This window comes from Marmota marmota, unplaced genomic scaffold (assembly GCF_001458135.2).
Source record: "Marmota marmota marmota unplaced genomic scaffold, marMar, whole genome shotgun sequence".
NCBI classification, from domain to species: domain Eukaryota; kingdom Metazoa; phylum Chordata; class Mammalia; order Rodentia; family Sciuridae; genus Marmota; species Marmota marmota.
In genome coordinates this window covers 5,595,163-5,611,512 of record NW_026000037.1, presented here as the reverse complement: position 1 = coordinate 5,611,512, position 16,350 = coordinate 5,595,163, and the positions used below count along the sequence as shown (strand labels likewise).

Sequence of the window (16,350 nt, the reverse complement as noted above, 5' to 3'; positions counted from 1 at the left end):
ATCTAACATTGCATCTCAAGGCCCTGGAAAAAGAAGAAGAAACCAAAATCAGTAGAAGGCAGGAAATAATTAAAATCAGAGCTGAAATCAATGAAATTGAGATGAAAAAAATACAAAAGAGCAGTGAAACAAAGAGTTGGATTTTTGAAAGGATAAACTAAATTAATAAGCCCTTAGCCAAACTAACCAAAGAGGGCAAAAATTCAATTATCAAAATTTGAGATGAAAAAGGAAATATCACCACAAACATTATGAAATACAGGGTTATCAGAAACTATTCTGAAAATTTCTTCCCCAATAAGCTAGAAAAACTTGAGATACTGACAAATACCTAGAGATCTATGACCCATCCAAATTGAAGGATACAGAAAACTTAAACAGATCAGTTATCAACAACCTTCCAACAAAGAAAAGTCCAGGACCAGAGAGATTCTTGGCTAAGTTTTACCAAACCTTCAAAGAAGAACTAATATTAATCCTCTCAAATTATTCTATGAACAGAAAAGGAAGGAATATGCCAAACTCTTTCTACAAAGCCAGTATACCTGACACCAAAACCAGACAAAGACACATCAAGGAAAGAACACTTCAGACCAATAACCTCAGTGAACACAGATATAAAAATTTATAATAAAATATTGGCAAACCGTATACAAAAACACATTAAAAAGAGAGTGCAACCCCAATCAAGTAAGTTTCATTCAGAGTTCAACATATGGAAATCAGTAAACGTAATTTACCACTTAAATAGGCTTAAGGACAAGAATTACATGATTATCTCAATAAATGCAGAAAAACCATGTGATAAATTTCAGCACCTATTCATGTTAAAAATACTGGAGAAACTAGGGACCAAAGGAACTTGCCTCAACACTGTAAAGGCCACATATGACAAATCCGAGCCCAGCATTACTCTGAATGGAGAAAAACTGCACACATTACCTCTAAAAACAGGAACAAGGTAAGAATGGCCACTCTCACCATTCCTATTCAAAACAGTCCTAAAACTCTAGCCAAAACAATCAGGCAACGGGAAGAAACAAGGGATGCAAACAGGAAAAGAAGAGCTCAAATTATCTGTTTGTTGATGACATAATCTTATATTTAGAAGACCCAAAAACTCCACAAGAAGATTTTTAGAACTCATAAATAAATTAATCCAGCAAATTTATTTAGAGGGACAGAAGATCAACACTCATAAATCAATTGTGTACCTGTACAAAATGTTCAATCTACTGAAAAAGAAATTAGGAAAGCAATCCCATTCACAATAGCCTCAAAAAAAAATGGGGGAATAAATCTAACAAAAGAGATGAAAGTTCTCTACAATGAAAACTACAGTACACTAAAGAAAGAAATTGAAGAAGACCTTAGAAGATAGAAAGATCTTCCATGTTCTTGGATAGGCAGAATTCATATTACCAAAATGGCTACACAATCAAAAGCGCTCCAGAGACTCAAAGCAATTCCCATAAAAAAATACAATGAAGTTCTTCACAAAACTAGAAAAAGCATTTATGAAATTCACCTGGAAAAATAAGACCCAGAATAACCAAAGGAATCCTTAGTGAGAAAAGCAAAGCAGGAGGCATCACAATACTGAACCTCAATTATACCACAGAGCTATAGTGACAAAATATGTGGTCCTGGCACCAGAACAGGCATGAATGCCAATGGAACAGAATAAAAGACAATGACAAACCCACATAAACACTGTTGTCTGGTGCTAGACAAAGGTGCCAAAAGCATACATTAGAGAAAAGATGGCCTTTTGAACAAATGCTGCTAGGAAAACTGGAAATCTGTATGTAGTAGAATAAAATTTGACCTCTGTCTTTTGCCATGCACAAAACTCAACTCAAAGTGGATCAAAGACCCAAACCAAAAAGCCTACAGTGGTTAGAAGAAAATATAAGCTCAACACACTCCAACATGGAGACTCAGGAAGTGACTTCCTTAACAAGACTCCTACAGCACAAGAGGAAAAATAAAAAATCAATATATGGGATAGCATCAAGTTAAAGAACTTCTTCAAAGGAAAGAAACAATTAAAATCATGAAGAGAGAGCCTACAGAATGGGAGAAAATCTGCCCCCTGATCCTCTGATAGGGCATTAACATACGGGATATACAAAGAACTAAAAAACTTAAAATAACCCAAAAACCCAATCAATAAGTGGGCAAAGGAACTAAATGAAGACTTCTTAAAAGAAGAAATAAAAATGGTCAATAAATATATGAAAGAAGTTCAACATTTCTAACAATTAGAGAAATGCAATTTAAACTGCATTGAGATTTCATTTCACTCCAGTCAGAATGGCAATTTTTAAGAATACAAATAACAGTGGCTTGGGAGGCTGAGGCAGGAGGACTGTGAGTTCAAAGCCAGCCTCAGCAACTTAGCAAGGCCCTAAGCAACTCAGTGAAATCCTGTCTCTAAACTAAACACAAAAAGGCCTGGGATTGTAGCTCAGTGGTTAAGTGCTCCTGGTTCAATCCCTGGTACCAAAAAAAAAAAAAAAAATAACATTAAATATTGGTGAGGATGTAGGTGAAAAGGTAGACTCATACACCACTGGGAGGGCTGAAAACTAGTGCAACCACTCTGGAAAGCAATACAGAGATTCCTCAAAAATTAGTAATGTGACCTAGCTATCCCACTCCTCTGTGTGTGTCCAAAGGATTTAAAATCAGCACAGGATAGTAAGATATATTAATGTTTATAGAAGCCAATAACTCATAAGAGCCAAGTCATGGAGTCAACCTAGGTGCCCCTCAACAGATGAATTTAGTGTGTGTGTGTGTGCCAAATTACTCAGCCATAAAAAATTTGTCAATAAATAGATGAAAATGGAGACTATGATGCTAAGTGAAATAAGCCAGTCCTCAAAAGTCAAAGGTATGTGGAAGCTAATCCAAAATAAGGGGGTGAGTGGGGGTGGAAGAATAAAACAACAAAAGAAAGATGAGTGGAGTAGACTTGGGGAATGAAGGGAAGGGAGGAAGAATGGGACAGGCAGACTGTGGAATGAATCTGACCTAACCTTCCTGTGTACATATATGAATATACCACAGTGAATCTGACCATCATCCACATCCACAAGACAATAAATTAAAGTTAAAAAAACTATAAATGGCAAAATATCAGTAGAGGGAAGGAACAGGGGAAGAGAGGAGGGAAGTAACGGGGGAAATATTGAGAACTGAATGAGAACAAATTTTTTTCCATGCTTTTACAATTATATCAAAATGAATCCCACAACCTCTATGCTTAACCAAAAAGAACCAATAAAAATGAATAAATAAATAAATTTTCAAAATGGAAACATTCAACTCACCACAGTTAGTTCTGCTGAAAACAATATAGTCAGAGCTAACTCATGATCAGCTCTATAGCCTATAATCTTTTAAAACTCCTTTCTTATGAGTAATGTTAAGAAAGCAAAACTCATAATATTCATCATCTGTTAAAAAAATCAACTTTCAACTGGGAAGTACGTCACTAAAAAAAACATAATTATTGCTATTAAAAGTACTGAAATAGCCATCAAAAACTCTTATAACAAACCTAATCACAAATTCTACCCGGCTCCATGTTGTGAACCACCTTTCAAACTGCTGTCCTTTAAAGTGAAATTGGTTCCAGTGGAAAAACTAACATGTCTTTTCAGAAACATGAGTAACAATATCCTGGCGTGAAAAGGTATGATTTGTCTTCTAATCACCAATCAATCAGACACTTTTCTGTTTTATACAGTGTTTATTAGCAACGTTAAATGTCTCTTTCTAAATGCTGCGAGAGCCCCTAAATTCTATTACTCAGTTCTTAACTACTGCCCTGGTCTGTGGCTGGTTATCAACACAGAATTTTCAAGTATATGAGTCACTCTTTAAAAAGACATAATTAGCTCAAAATATCAAAAGTAATATTTCTCGGGCTCTAGCTGGCTCCTGAGGCCCGGAATCACGTTAGTTGCTCAGCACCACTTAGCACTGCTCACTGGCCACGCATCAGCCGTTTCAGCCTCACAGCGTGCACTCACGGAGATCAGCGTCAGTAACTGCAGTTCTGGTTTGATGAGCCTAATTGTGCACACTTAAGTAGACAGAAAACGCATCATAGGTTTAACTGGTACAATGTAAATATCACGATTATACATTCATAAATTTATATAAATTTAAACAATAAAAGGTTTTGTTATTTATTTTAAAAGTCTTTTTGGAATATATACACTAACTTAGCTTACATGCCAAGTATAAAGATGGGGCATTTTGGCCAGGCACAGTGGCGCACACCTGTGATCCCAGTGCCTCAGGAGGCTGAGGCAGGAGGATCGCAAGTTCAAAGCAAGGCTCAGCTACTTAGTGAGGCGCTAAACAACTCTGTGAGACCCTGCCTCTAAATAAAATACCAAATGAGCTGGGAAGTGGCTCTGTGGTTAAGCACCTCTGGGTTCAATCCCTAGTACCAAAAAAAAAAAAAAAAGATGGCGCATTTTAATCTCTAAAATCTGAATGAATGTGAACCCACTTCCTGGTTATGATTCTAAGATGAATGCAGGTGAGGAATAAAGAGACAAATACATAGCACCAAGCACTGCAGTAAATACCAGAATTACAAGAATGAAAATATCAGTTTCTGCCTTTGCTTAGTGGGGAAAAGAGAGAAGGAACCCATGACAATACACTTGGAGCACAAGACAGAGGCACATATGAGAGCTCTACAGCCTCATAAACAACAACTGGATGGGAGGAGAATTGGGGAGCTGAAGAAAAAGAGAAGTTTAAACAGAAGTAACAACAGAGGAAGGCTTGAGGGACAGTGTCCAACCTATGTAGAAAACCACCAGCAACTGTGGGTGCCAGAGTAACGTGGGAGGTATGGAATGACAGAAGGTGTGGAGACCTGGCCTCCATTGAGTGAAGAGTTTGCAGGGTCTAGAGGTCAGATATCCCTGGACAGTCCTGCTCAGGAAGTAAACTGAAGGTAAGTTTGAGACACAACCCAAGGCAAGAAGATTAATTGGCATTTTAGTAGTCAAGGCAAAAATAACTAAGGTAATAAGGGCTGAAACATACTCGAAAATCACCAGAACTTTGAGATTCAGTAGGTAAGATGAGACAGAAGGGATTGAAGTGGACTGGATTTCTGGTTAGTGACTGCCAGCATCTCTCTATGCATACATAGGCACAAATAAATGGAAGTATGATTATCATGGTCATTGACATAAACAATGTTAAAGACCCATGTTTCATAATCACATAAAACGTATGTACTTATATAATAGTATGTACTTGGCTTTCTAATTTCTCACTTGACAATACAGTTCAGAAAGCCCTAATGGCGGCATAACAGTCCATATGGAGGATGCAGCATAGTCACTCATTTAGCTACTGATGAGCTTTGTACTCTGTTTTTATTTTTGTTTTTCTCTAAGAAAGTTACAGTATGTAACTTTTATGTATATGTATATACAGGTCTTCATCCAAAAGACACACCAATGCACATTCTCACCAGCAAAGTGTGAGAACATGGAAAGTGGAAAGTAACAACTTGATGGGGAAGAGATCTGGCCAGTGCCACCTCAACCAAGGGATTGAGGTTACGAAAACCACTGAACTGAGAACTTGTCACAGAACAGAGGAGACTAGGGAGACAGGCTGACTAGAGGCAATTTGATATCCTGGGTTGAATCCTGGAACAGAAAAAGAACATTAGTGGCAGAAAGGTGAAATCTGCCAACAAATAAAGTTCAGACTTTGGTTAATAGTACTTACCAGTGTTAATTTTCTTAGTTTTGACAAATGAGCAACATCTGCATAGGATGTCAACATCAGGGGCACCCGGGAGAAGGGTTTAAGGGAATGCTGTAATACCTTTGCAACTCCTCTGTAAATCTAAACTTACTTCAAAATTTAAACCTTATTTCAAAAAACAAACAAAATTAAATGTAGCTGTTTTAATTCAGATTTTTATATTGCATGGGTCACATTAATCAGTACTATACAAATACTCCTCCATCACCATCTGAAATCCTATGGTACAAGCTATAAAATTCTCATTGAGTAAATGACTTTCAATTTTCTTTCAATGAAAGTCTTAGTTTGTTTATTCTGCTTTGCTCTAAACAGATAACAGTTTATTTACAGCTTGCTTGCAAAATTTAAAGACACTTTAATTGGTTTTTAATGATGTATAACAAATAGATTAAAGAACATGAATTTCAGATAATGCTAATAAGTTTCTCAATTCCTAATGTTTTCAAGAATTCCAAGTTGACACTAAATATCCCCCCCCCAAAAAAAAGTTATTTTACTCTCTCAGGACTTAATTTGCACTAATGTCTATATATATATATATATATATATATATATATATATATATATATATGCATTTTTTTAATCATTTGCAACAGTATAGCAATTTCACACAGAGAAAAAAGCTATAAATTAACCTGTGGGAGGCCAACCTTATGGGTGACTGAGTTACACTCCCCAGCTGGGTGCTGTGGCGCTCAGTCACAGAAATGGGTGTGTCTTGCTATAGCCCCATGGGTGAAGCTATGCTCTCCTGTTCCTTTGTAATATAACCCCTTGCCCTGTTTAGCATAGAATCTTCCATGGAAGTGCCTTGTGTGTGTCCCCTCCTCTTACTGTGCCCTTGGGTGTGGCCTGCCCAGGTGTCAGTCAACCTGCTGACAGTGGACATCATGAAGATAGACTCAGCCCCCTGAAACCTGACCCCTTGCCTCATTTGAATAGCTTCTCCTCAATAAAAGGGGTCAGCGCATGCTCTCGCTCTCTCTCTTTCTGCAGACCTTAGGGTCAGAGGAGCCGTCACAGCAACCCCAAAGAAAAAGGTATTTGTGTCTCTTGTGTGGTTATTTCGTGCAGCCCAGTTAGCCCAGTTTAACTAGAGTGACCCCTGAGCCTTTTAGTCGCTGGAACAGAAACCCGGCATTAACCAGTCCTACTGACACTTTTTTCTTACTGGAGGACAGACATTTGCCCCATTCCAAATCCATTACATTATTCTTTTCTTCTCTCTCTCTCTTTTAAAGCGGGCAAGGTATAATGCCTTTTATCAAAGTGGCCAATACATGTAGTCATATGACACTATTAGGAACACAAGGACAATTCTAGGGACAGAGAAAAACCACACACAATAAAAAATGTCATGACAAATGAATATGGGATCTATGTGGCAAGGGTTCCTTCTTCCAACCCACCCACCAGTATTACCTCCACAGCCTCCTCAGAGACATACCCATGTGCCAACATTCCTCTTCTATAGTAAGCCTGTAAGAACTCTACAGATGTACCTAAGGTGATTTTTATCCCCCAAACAATAAGCATGTTGACAATCACATGCTGTTCAAAACTGATTTTTAGTTATAAAATATATATGAAAAAATGATAATTTCCAAAAAGAACATACAGATTATTAACTAGAATTTTGAAATTTCAGGATTATTTATGTGAATCAATGTGTAATATAACTTCCTTAGTTAGCTTCATATAGACCATAAAAGATAATAGGCAATTCATCTCCCTTTGATTAAGATTCACACTGGTATGCTTCTGATCAAATGCTGGTTCTGTCCAAGGTAGGAAGGCTGCCTGCATTGGTGACTGCAGATTAGGGAGGTGAACACCAAATACCAAGAGAGAAACCTTCTGGATTATGTCAGCAGATCAACCTTTAAGTCATATACATCAAGAAAGGACAGACAGTTGGGCCCAGTGGTGCACATCTGTAATCCCTGTGGATTGCAGGAGGATTGCAAGTTGAAAGCAAGCCTCCACAAGGGCGAGGCACTAAGCAACTCAGTGAGACCCCGTCTTTAAATAAAATACAAAAACACTTCAATCCCCAGTACAGAAAGAAAGAAAAGACATAATATCTGAATCTTGATAGAACTCAACATAGAGACCAGAAAAATATTTTTGATACAGATTTTTTCTGGGGGAGGTACCAGGGATTGAATTAAGAGGCACTCAACCACTGAGCCACATCCCCAGCCCTATTTTGTATTTCTTTTAGAGACAGGATCTCACTGAGTTGCTTCCACCTCACTTTTGCTAAGCTGGCTTTGAACTTGAGATCCTTCTGTCTCAGCCTCCCAAGCCGCTGGGATCACAGGTGTGCGCCACAGTGCCCAGCCTCCAATAGGGATTTACTGTACTTTTCCTATTGAAAGACAAAACATTAAGAGTGAATAGTGAATGACTACTGTAGAAATCGTAATGATTGTTTTTAAAAACTAAAATATCATACATAGATAATGTACTCCAGAAAATGGAATACTTAAAAAGTAAGACATTACCCTAGCACAAGGTCTTTAGATTGCACATTTTGAAGAAACTGAGTTAAGCTCATTTATTTTTATACCACCAAGTGCAGGGGGCTCCATTAGAAATCAGGTGTCCTGAGTTTCTATAATGAAACACTCAGCTGTGTGTAACTATGGGAAATGACATATTATCTCTAGGCTAAATATGTATGACTCCGAGATGTGGAGAAACCAAAAGCTGAAGTCTCAACCTGTCTATTGCTTCTATTTAAGGACCAAATAAGGTTCCATGTAATCTTTACTTCCTTCCAGCAGCCTCGCCTAATAACCACAAGTTTTTAAATTACTTTTAAATGACCACAGCAAACTGGGCACAGTAGTACACGAGTACAATCTCCGCTATTTGGGAGACTGAGGCAGAAGGATCACAAGTTCAAGGCCATCCTAGGCAACTTAAAAGGACACTGTCTCAAAATATAAAATGGGCTCAAGATAAAGCTCAGTGGTACAGTGCTTGCATAACTTGCACCAGGCCCTGGTTTCAATGCCCTGTACTGCTTTTTTAAAAAGGCCACAAAGGGGAGCTGGGGTTGTGGCTCAGCAGTGTAGAACATTTGCCTCACACATGTGAGGCATTGGGTTTGGTCCTCAGCATCACATAAATGAATGAACAAAATAAAGGTACTGTGTCCATCTACAACTAAAACAATATTAAAAAGGGGGGCACAAAGAGATTACAAAAAATTGGTATTCTTAAATTTGTTCAAATTTTCAAGAATACAACCTATCCTTAAGTTTCTAGAAAGTATTAAACAGGCTTTCCCCACACACTTACAAAGACAGTAATAAAAATGTTATAATTATGATAAGTGAAAATAATTTAGGAGTAATTCTTACTTATTTGTAACTGTTATTCCTAACTATCCATAAAATGCCATCCTAAAAATATGTATTGCAGTCCCTTATCAGCTTGGTAGACTCTTGGTACCTAAACCTTTCACCCTTAGGTGTTTCAAGTTGTACTGATTGGCTTTTCCAAAAAGTTCTTCATCCATAGAATAGATTCCTTCAAAAATGAAACAGCAATTAAACTCCTATCCCTCACCACGCACAAAACTCAACTCAAAGTGGACCAAGGACCTAGGAATTAAACCAGAGATCCTGCATTTAATAGAAGAAAAAGTAGGCCCAAATCTTCATCATATTGGATTAGGCCCCTACTTCCTTAATAAAACTGCTATAGCACAAGAATTAAAATCAAGAATTAATGAATGGGGCAGATTCAAACTGAAAACCTTCTTCTCAGCAAAATAAACAATCTGTGAGGTGATGAGAAAGCCTACAGATTGGGAGCAAATTTTTACCATTTGTACAACAGATTAGAACACTAATTAGATTAGAACACTAATCTCTAGGGTATATAAAGAACTCAAAAAGCTAAACTCCAAAAAATACCCAAATAACCCAATCAATAAATGGACCAAGAACCTGGACACTTCTCAGAAGAGGATATACAATCAATCAACAAATATATGAAAAAATGTTCAATATCTCTAGCAATTAAAGAAATGCAAATCAAAACTACTCTAAGACTTCATCTCATTCCAGTCAGAATAGCTGCTATTAAGAATACAAACAACAATAAGTGTTGACGAGAATGTGGGGGGAAAAGCACACTCATACACTGATGGTGGGACTGCAAATTGGTGCAGCCAATATGGAAAGCAATATGGAGAATCCTTGAAAAACTGGGAATGGAACCACCATTTGACCCAGCTATCCCATTCCTAGGTCTATACCCAAAGGACTTAAAAATCAGCATACTACAGGGACACAGCCACTTCAATGTTTATAGCAGCACAATTCACAATAGCTAAACTGTGGAACCAACCTAGAATCCCTTCAGTAGATGAATGGATAAAGAAAATGTGGCATATATACACAATCAAATATTACCCAGCAATGAAAGAGAATAAAATCATGGCATTTGCAGGTAAATGGATGGAGTTGGAGAATATAATGTTAAGTGAAGTTAGTTAATCCCAAAAAACCAAATGCTGAATGTTTTCTCTGATATAAGGAGACTGATTCATAATGGGGTTGGGAGGGGGAGCATGGGAGGAATTGACAAAATCTAGATAGGGCAAAGGGGAGGAGGGATGGGAGAAGGCATAGGGGTAGGAAAGGCGGTGGAACGAGAAGGATATCATTACTCTAAGTACATGTATGAAGACGGTGAATGGTGTGACTATGCTTTGTGTACAACCAGAGATATGAAAAATCGTGCTCTATGTGTATTTTGAACTGTGTTGCATTCTGCTGTCATATATAACAAATTAGAATAAAAAAATGAAATAGCATTGGGTATTGAAAATCAAAATAACTTTCTCATGGTATTATTAAGGATAAAAACGTGGAAAGAACACTTTGAAAATTAACTTATGACAAAACAGGAAACCAGGGGGATGCATAAAACACATCACAAACACCCTGAACCTCGAGGGAGGCTATCCTGGAAAGAGGCTATCCTGGAAACAGGCTATCATCCTGGAGGGAGGCTATCCTGGAGCAGGTGGGTGACTACACACAGCTACTCTTTACACGGCGGGAGGAAAACCTGCACAATTCATCCGCTGCCTTGTAAAACCCGCGTGGTATCCGCATCCCACACACCCAGGCGGCTGAGGCGCAAGGACCTGGCATCCAGAAGGGCGCAGCCTCGCAGGGGGCCATTTCCAGAACTTTCCGCAGAGGCGCCCTCCAAGGCGCGGAACCGGCGGGAGCGGACTTGGCCCAGGCCCCAGGGTCGCCGAGGTCCCGCTCGGGCCGTCCGGCACGTGCGCCCTGGGCTGCCCACCGTCCCCCTCTGCACTCACTCGGAAGCGCCGCTGGCCGAGGCGCAGGAGCCCGAGGAGCTCGTCCAGTCTGCAGAATCGCCCTCCTCGTCTTCCTGCGAAGCGAAGTCTGCCGGGGAGCGCGTCCGGGCTTCCACGCGAGGCCCCCAAGGTCGGCGATGCCATCGTGAGGGCTGCACGGCCGCCGCAGGGGCCTTCACACCCCGCCGCCACCGACCGCAGCGGCCGCCATGTTGTTGCCGCCGGGGAAGGGGCGGAGCCACGTGACCGCGCCGTGCCGCTGCCATTGGTGGAGACGCGGGTTGCCGGGGCGACGAGGAAGCCGCCCGCGGAGCACGGCCGGGCTGGACTGGGTGAGGAGCTGACTCTCCGCGAGCGTGTCTCGGTGGCTGCAAGGGGACCGCTGAGACGTCACCGCTCCTTTTCCCCTCAGCGTTCTCCCCTGGGGGCTGCACAGCGTATCACACCGAGGGAGAACCCCTGTCCCGTTTCCTGTTCGCACTGGGGTGGGTTTTCTATGCAGAACCGAGGCGCCCGGCTCGGTCCGTTTACAAGTAGAGGAAACATCTTGCCTTAGGGACGCTGCGTCCCTTCACGGAACGGATGGGTCTGAGCACCTCTAGGCGACCTGTGGATGCGCTCACTAGTTGCCCTATGTCTGTATGTGCAGCACTTGGAAACAGTTTTACGTTTCTCATGAATGCTAGGAACTCGGACAAGTTAATGTTATCTGTAAAAAAGCGCCTGCTTCCATGAACACCAGAACAGCCACTCCTTGGAATGATGGCCATACAAGGAAGAAAGCAAACTAAGCCACTAACAACGGCACTGCTTCTACCAACTAACTTATAAAAGACCTCTTCCTTGTAGTAGCTAATGTGAAGCTCAATACACAGGGAGAGTGTGCATGTCACTCATCCCACTGGTGTTACTGCTCAGTGAGAGATGGAGACACTGCTTTCTGGAGCAATGCTGTGAGGGATGGCAAGGTACCGTGAGGGACAGAGGTGCTACCTGTTCAGCCTTTGGGAGTAAATTGTGTCTCACACACCATCTCCAGGTTCTTTATTTGACTTTTCAGCAACCTACCCTACTGCCCTAGCACCACTGGGCTGTGGATCTGAAACTAGGCTTTATGGCTTTATTTGTATTACTTTCTAAATGTGCTTTTTGTATAATTATATAACAACTGTTGAATTTTATTTTATAGCTTAATTGTATTGATTTATAAAATTGGTTTTATCTTATACTAGAACTATAAAGCATATTCCATATGTTTACTTAAGATTATAAAACATTGAAGCCATCTCTGGAAATCCACGAGTTTCTCCCTAAAAGTGATTCCTACACTCCTCAACAGGAGACCAGTTTGTAAAAAGACGATGGAAAGGGAGGTCCTGGAGGAGGCAGGCAGAGATGGCTCCTGAGTCGAAGAAGGAAGGATATGACCTCCCTCAACACCTCTTCTTGAAAACTGGAAGGAAGGACCAAAGGAGGGAGGGCATGGGTGGCGACCTACCAATTGCAGCAGGACACTGAAGCAGTCACGTGTGATTTTGCTCATTTTGTTTGTTAATAGGCAGCCACCAACTTAAAGTGAAAGAAGAAGTAATGTGCCAGGAATTTGAAGCAAGGAAAGAAGGGAACAACTATTTCCATCAGCATTGTGACCAAAAAACAAACAAACCAAAAAAAGGGACTACTTTTAAAATCAGAGAAATGATATTATTAAAAAAAAGTTGAAGTCACATTTAATAGTTATTTTACATTTTCTGGCAAAACGTATGTACTTATTCTCACCAAAGTCTCAAATATTAAAAATTACTTAAGATTCCATTCCAAAATAAAAAGTGCTTTAACCTCTTTAAAAAGTTGGCCTTTATTCATTTTTAAAGCAATTTGTTAGAGTAAAGAAAGATATTTTAAATTTTAGAAAAATATCACATTTTCTTCTCACAAATAATAATCTATGTTTTTCTATAAGCATCTAATAATTTTACACCATGCTCATAAAATTCCTCTAGCATCACATTAAACAGAGAATGAACACTGTAGATTCTTTAAGAACAGTTTTTCCAATACTGCAAATAATTGAGCACTAATTAGGGGTTAGATGCTTTATTTCCCACTATATCTTAATTAAGTTAATGAACTGTGTCCAACTTCCCTCATTAATCAAATCACTGATTAATGTCAGGTAACAGGATCAGAACCTCCAGGGGAGGGGCCTGGAAATCTTGTTATTTCAAATGAGCATCCTCACCAACTCTACAAACCTGGGAAACCTCCCTAAGCTCTCCCTCAGCCCTGCACTTCTAAGTATAGGCTCAGTGGCCACTTCCAGAATAGGCTGGAACCACCCCCACCTTCTGAATTTGAGTCCCTCAGGCTGGCCTCTCTTGCTGCTCCAGAACCCACCATCTGCATAACCTTGAGCAAATCAACCTCTCCAATTTTCTTATCTGTAAAGTCAGATATTGGTATCTACTTCACAGCACTGTTTGAAATCCAATGAATTAATCCATGTAAAGCAGCTAGTACATAAAGTATCAATAAAACTTAGCAGTTCTATACCATTTGCTCACAGTTTTTTCCTGAGATGATACCTCTCCAAAATTTACTCCTTGAATACAGTACTACATAATCTCTCAAGACCTTTTCCATCAGCTTTCCCAGACACCTCTCCTCCCTCTGTTAGAATTCTTCTTTCCACCTTTCCCATCACAATATATCCCATGAGGTTCTGGTATAACTAATATCAGTCTGTCATATCTAAATTATTTGGATATATATCTATATATAGATATATATAGATATAGATATATAAAATCTTTGCTACCAAATGACAGTGTCCTAGAGAATATGACTGGATCTTGTTTTTTAATCATTCATTTTTTGCAAAGTTGAATAGGAGCAAAAGAATGCCACATAAAAGTTTTATCTTCTAAGAAATGTTCCTTCCCCTAGATGTGTCCCTGGATATAGCAACTTCCTTGGCTAATGGACAAAAGACAATCACAAAGAAATAATAACAGTTACCACCCTGTTTTTTTTTCACAATTGAAAAAAAATAGCAATAATTTTTATCCTTAATTTTCAGGGTGTGGTATTTATTAGCTAATCATATTTCTCACTTCACATATCATATTTGCCCTAACCTTATTAAATACTTAACATCCTTTATATGTATTGGAGAGGACAAAGAAAGGAAAAAAATAAGATGCCATTTTCAGGGCCTTTGTCTATTGGGTGATTAGCAATCCCAACAAAACTTGAAAGATTTAGAATGAGGTGTATTCTCATTACTGGTTTTTAACTACACAAATGGTCAGGCTCTTCTGAGGCCCGAAAATGTTTAGTTTAAAACATATAATATGTGAGGTCCTTATTTCCATAGATTATCATCTCAAATAGGCAAACAATACGATTCTGACATAAAATACAGGAGATAAGAACATAATTAAATATTTAGTATCTTTAGCAGGTTCAAGAGCTCTTTCCCTAGTGGAAAGATAAGCTAGCACTAAGCAATAAGTGAAAACAAGGCCACAGAGGTTACATTCATTAAAACCTTCAAACCACAAGGTAAGAATTCATGTAGCAGAGTCTTGTTAGAAGCTAATTAAATTCTCCTTAATTGTGAAAACAGAAATAATACTTCATAAACTATGTGGAAATACAACTGCTATTATTTTCTTAAATCATGAATAAATAATTTCATAGGCCAGCAAAATGGAGACTTTATATAATGTGGAATTTTTCAGATTCATAATCAAATCATAGTATATAAAAATAGCATTAGCAATGCTAAATTTATGGAATTAAGTTATGGTCTAGAATTCTAATTTTCTTATATAAAAATTGAATTGCTTGTAAAAATTTATGGAACTTAACTATTATAAGATCATGTATTCTGTGTTTGAATGATAATTATGGAATTACTCATGAGGAACCCAAAGTCATCATAAAGTAATTACAGTAGACAGCCCAAAGCTTAAGCCCCAAGCCCAATTAATTTGCTCCAACTTATCTTCATTTTATATCTTCACTTACAAGTTTGGTGAACTGTTCTACTGTCATAGACTAGTAGTTGTCAGGCAGAAGTAAAGGAGGCCCCTTAAAGCAGGAACACAACAGCCCCAGGTGGATGGCCCACATCTGCTGAGGAAGAGGAAAAAGAAGAACCAAAACACAGACTCCACATAGGAAAAAAAAAAAATACAGCTTATAAATGAGTGCCCAAAGCCCTACTAGCATCTTAAAAAAAAAAAAATCACAGCATTGTCAAACTCTGTAACGATCTGACAATGGGCTGTCAAAATGCTCGATAATCCGTAAATGCCATGCTTTTCCTAGTAAGAGGATCTGAGTTCTGTAATTCTAGCACTGATGACCAAATGAACACAGGCAAAGTCAGCAATGATAATCTCTGCCCACCATGCAGGGTTGTCAAAATTCAAATGAGATAATCATTGAAACCCAATGCCTTACACATTTAAAAACAGCAGTGTATGCTTTATGCTCTACTTTCAATACTTTTGGTTTTGTGATTTATGTCAGTTTTTACTTTCAGAGTTTAAAAAGATATTTTATACTTTTTTAAAATATTTATTTTTTAGCTTTAGGTAAACACAATATCTTTATTTTATATTTATGTGGTTCTGAGGATTGAATCCAGTGCTCATGCATGCTAGGCGAGCACTCTACCACTGAGCCACAACCCCAGTCTATGTTCTTTTTTTTATTTTTTATTTTTTGTAGTTGTAGATGGACAGAATGCCTTTATTTTATTTTATTTTTTTTTTTTTAAAGTGGTGCTGAGGATCGAACCCAGTGCCTCACTCATATTCTGCCACTGGGCTACAGCCCCAGTCCCAATATTTTATACTATTAATAGCATGAATATTACTTAATGGGGCACACTTTTACCCCTGGAAGCTCCAGATGTTTGAGGTGTTTTTAATATGCACATTTTTGCTGTTGACAAGAGTATGAAATTTGGACCATAAAACATTTTCAGGAACTTGCCTTTAGTTCACACTCTCTGCTGGTTTTGGTGCCCCCCAAAATCAACATTTTAGCCTGGACGAGCACCATTTATTAGCCATTAGGCCTTGGACAAAGTAGCTCAACTGAGCCTCTCACAGGCTTTATGAATAGCTATACTTTATGTTTTTTTTTTTTTTTTTTTTTTTTTTTTT

The 16,350-nt window shown here is 38.8% G+C and overlaps 1 protein-coding gene across 5 annotated transcripts in view; it reads right to left on the bottom strand.

Moving 5' to 3' along the window:
* The window catches only part of Intu (inturned planar cell polarity protein), a 97,909-nt gene that overhangs the window by 76,954 nt on the left and 4,605 nt on the right, over positions 1–16,350 (bottom strand). For 2 of the 5 annotated variants that reach the window (XM_048812033.1, XM_048812035.1), the window contains exon 1: positions 11,171–12,337. The exons of 1 other annotated variant lie outside the window; for it this stretch is intronic. In XM_048812033.1, the coding sequence (XP_048667990.1) occupies positions 11,171–11,436 (266 nt within the window). In that variant the 5' untranslated portion in view covers positions 11,437–12,337. Of the gene's footprint in view, positions 1–11,170; positions 12,338–16,350 lie in introns of those variants that run through there. 2 more of the 5 variants (XM_015478902.2, XM_048812034.1) reach the window with 1 other exon arrangement.